The following is a 724-nucleotide window of genomic DNA, read 5'->3' on the forward strand; positions in this document are numbered from 1 at the left end:
GCTGGATTAATCTGAATTAAAATAATCTGCAGCTGGATTAATCTGAAATAAAATAACCTGCAGCTGGATTAACTGGATTATCTGGATTATAGCAGCAGGTTGTCGTCAGTAAAAGGTGTTTTGCGTCAGACAGGAGAAACTGTGGCTCTGAAGAAAGTGGCTCTCAGGAGGCTGGAGGACGGCATCCCCAACCAGGCTCTGAGGGAGATCAGGGCCCTGCAGGAGATCGAGGACAACGAGCACGTGAGTCTCTGAGGTCAAAGGTCACCTGAAGGCACTGCAGCTGGCTGCAGGACACAGATAAACCTGCTGACTCATCATGGACATGAGAAACTGATATGCTGCAGATGCTGACTCAGCATTATTTGAACTGTGAAGCTGACCCTGAGGTCTGGCTCTGTCTTCAGGTCGTGAAGCTGAAGGATGTTTTCCCTCACGGGACGGGCTTTGTTCTGGTCTTTGACTTCATGCTGTCTGACCTCTCTGAGGTCATCAGGAACCACCAGCGACATTTGACCCCGGCTCAGGTCAAAGGGTACATGATGATGCTGCTGAAGGGCGTGGCCTTCCTGCATCACAACAACATCATGCACCGGGTGAGCGCTCGCCGCCAAACAGGAAGTAGAGTCTGTGCTGCAGGAAAACATGATGTTTGAAGCAGGAAGTGTGTGTGTGTGTGTGTGTGTGTGTGTGTGTGTGTGTGTGTGTGTGTGTGTGTGTGTGT

The 724-nt window shown here is 50.4% G+C and overlaps 1 protein-coding gene across 2 annotated transcripts in view; it reads left to right on the top strand.

Annotated features, from left to right (window-relative positions):
• The window catches only part of cdk20 (cyclin dependent kinase 20), a gene marked incomplete at its 3' end in the record, with an annotated part of 2,636 nt that extends 2,040 nt beyond the window's left edge, over window positions 1-596 (top strand). For both annotated transcript variants that reach the window (XM_013999603.1, XM_013999604.1), the window contains 2 exon segments: window positions 130-243; window positions 408-596. In XM_013999603.1, the coding sequence (XP_013855057.1) occupies window positions 130-243; window positions 408-596 (303 nt within the window).
• Between the last annotated feature and the right edge of the window lie 128 nt (window positions 597-724).

The sequence above is a fragment of the Austrofundulus limnaeus genome, unplaced genomic scaffold (genome assembly GCF_001266775.1).
Source record: "Austrofundulus limnaeus strain Quisiro unplaced genomic scaffold, Austrofundulus_limnaeus-1.0 Scaffold2368, whole genome shotgun sequence".
Lineage (NCBI taxonomy): Eukaryota > Metazoa > Chordata > Actinopteri > Cyprinodontiformes > Rivulidae > Austrofundulus > Austrofundulus limnaeus.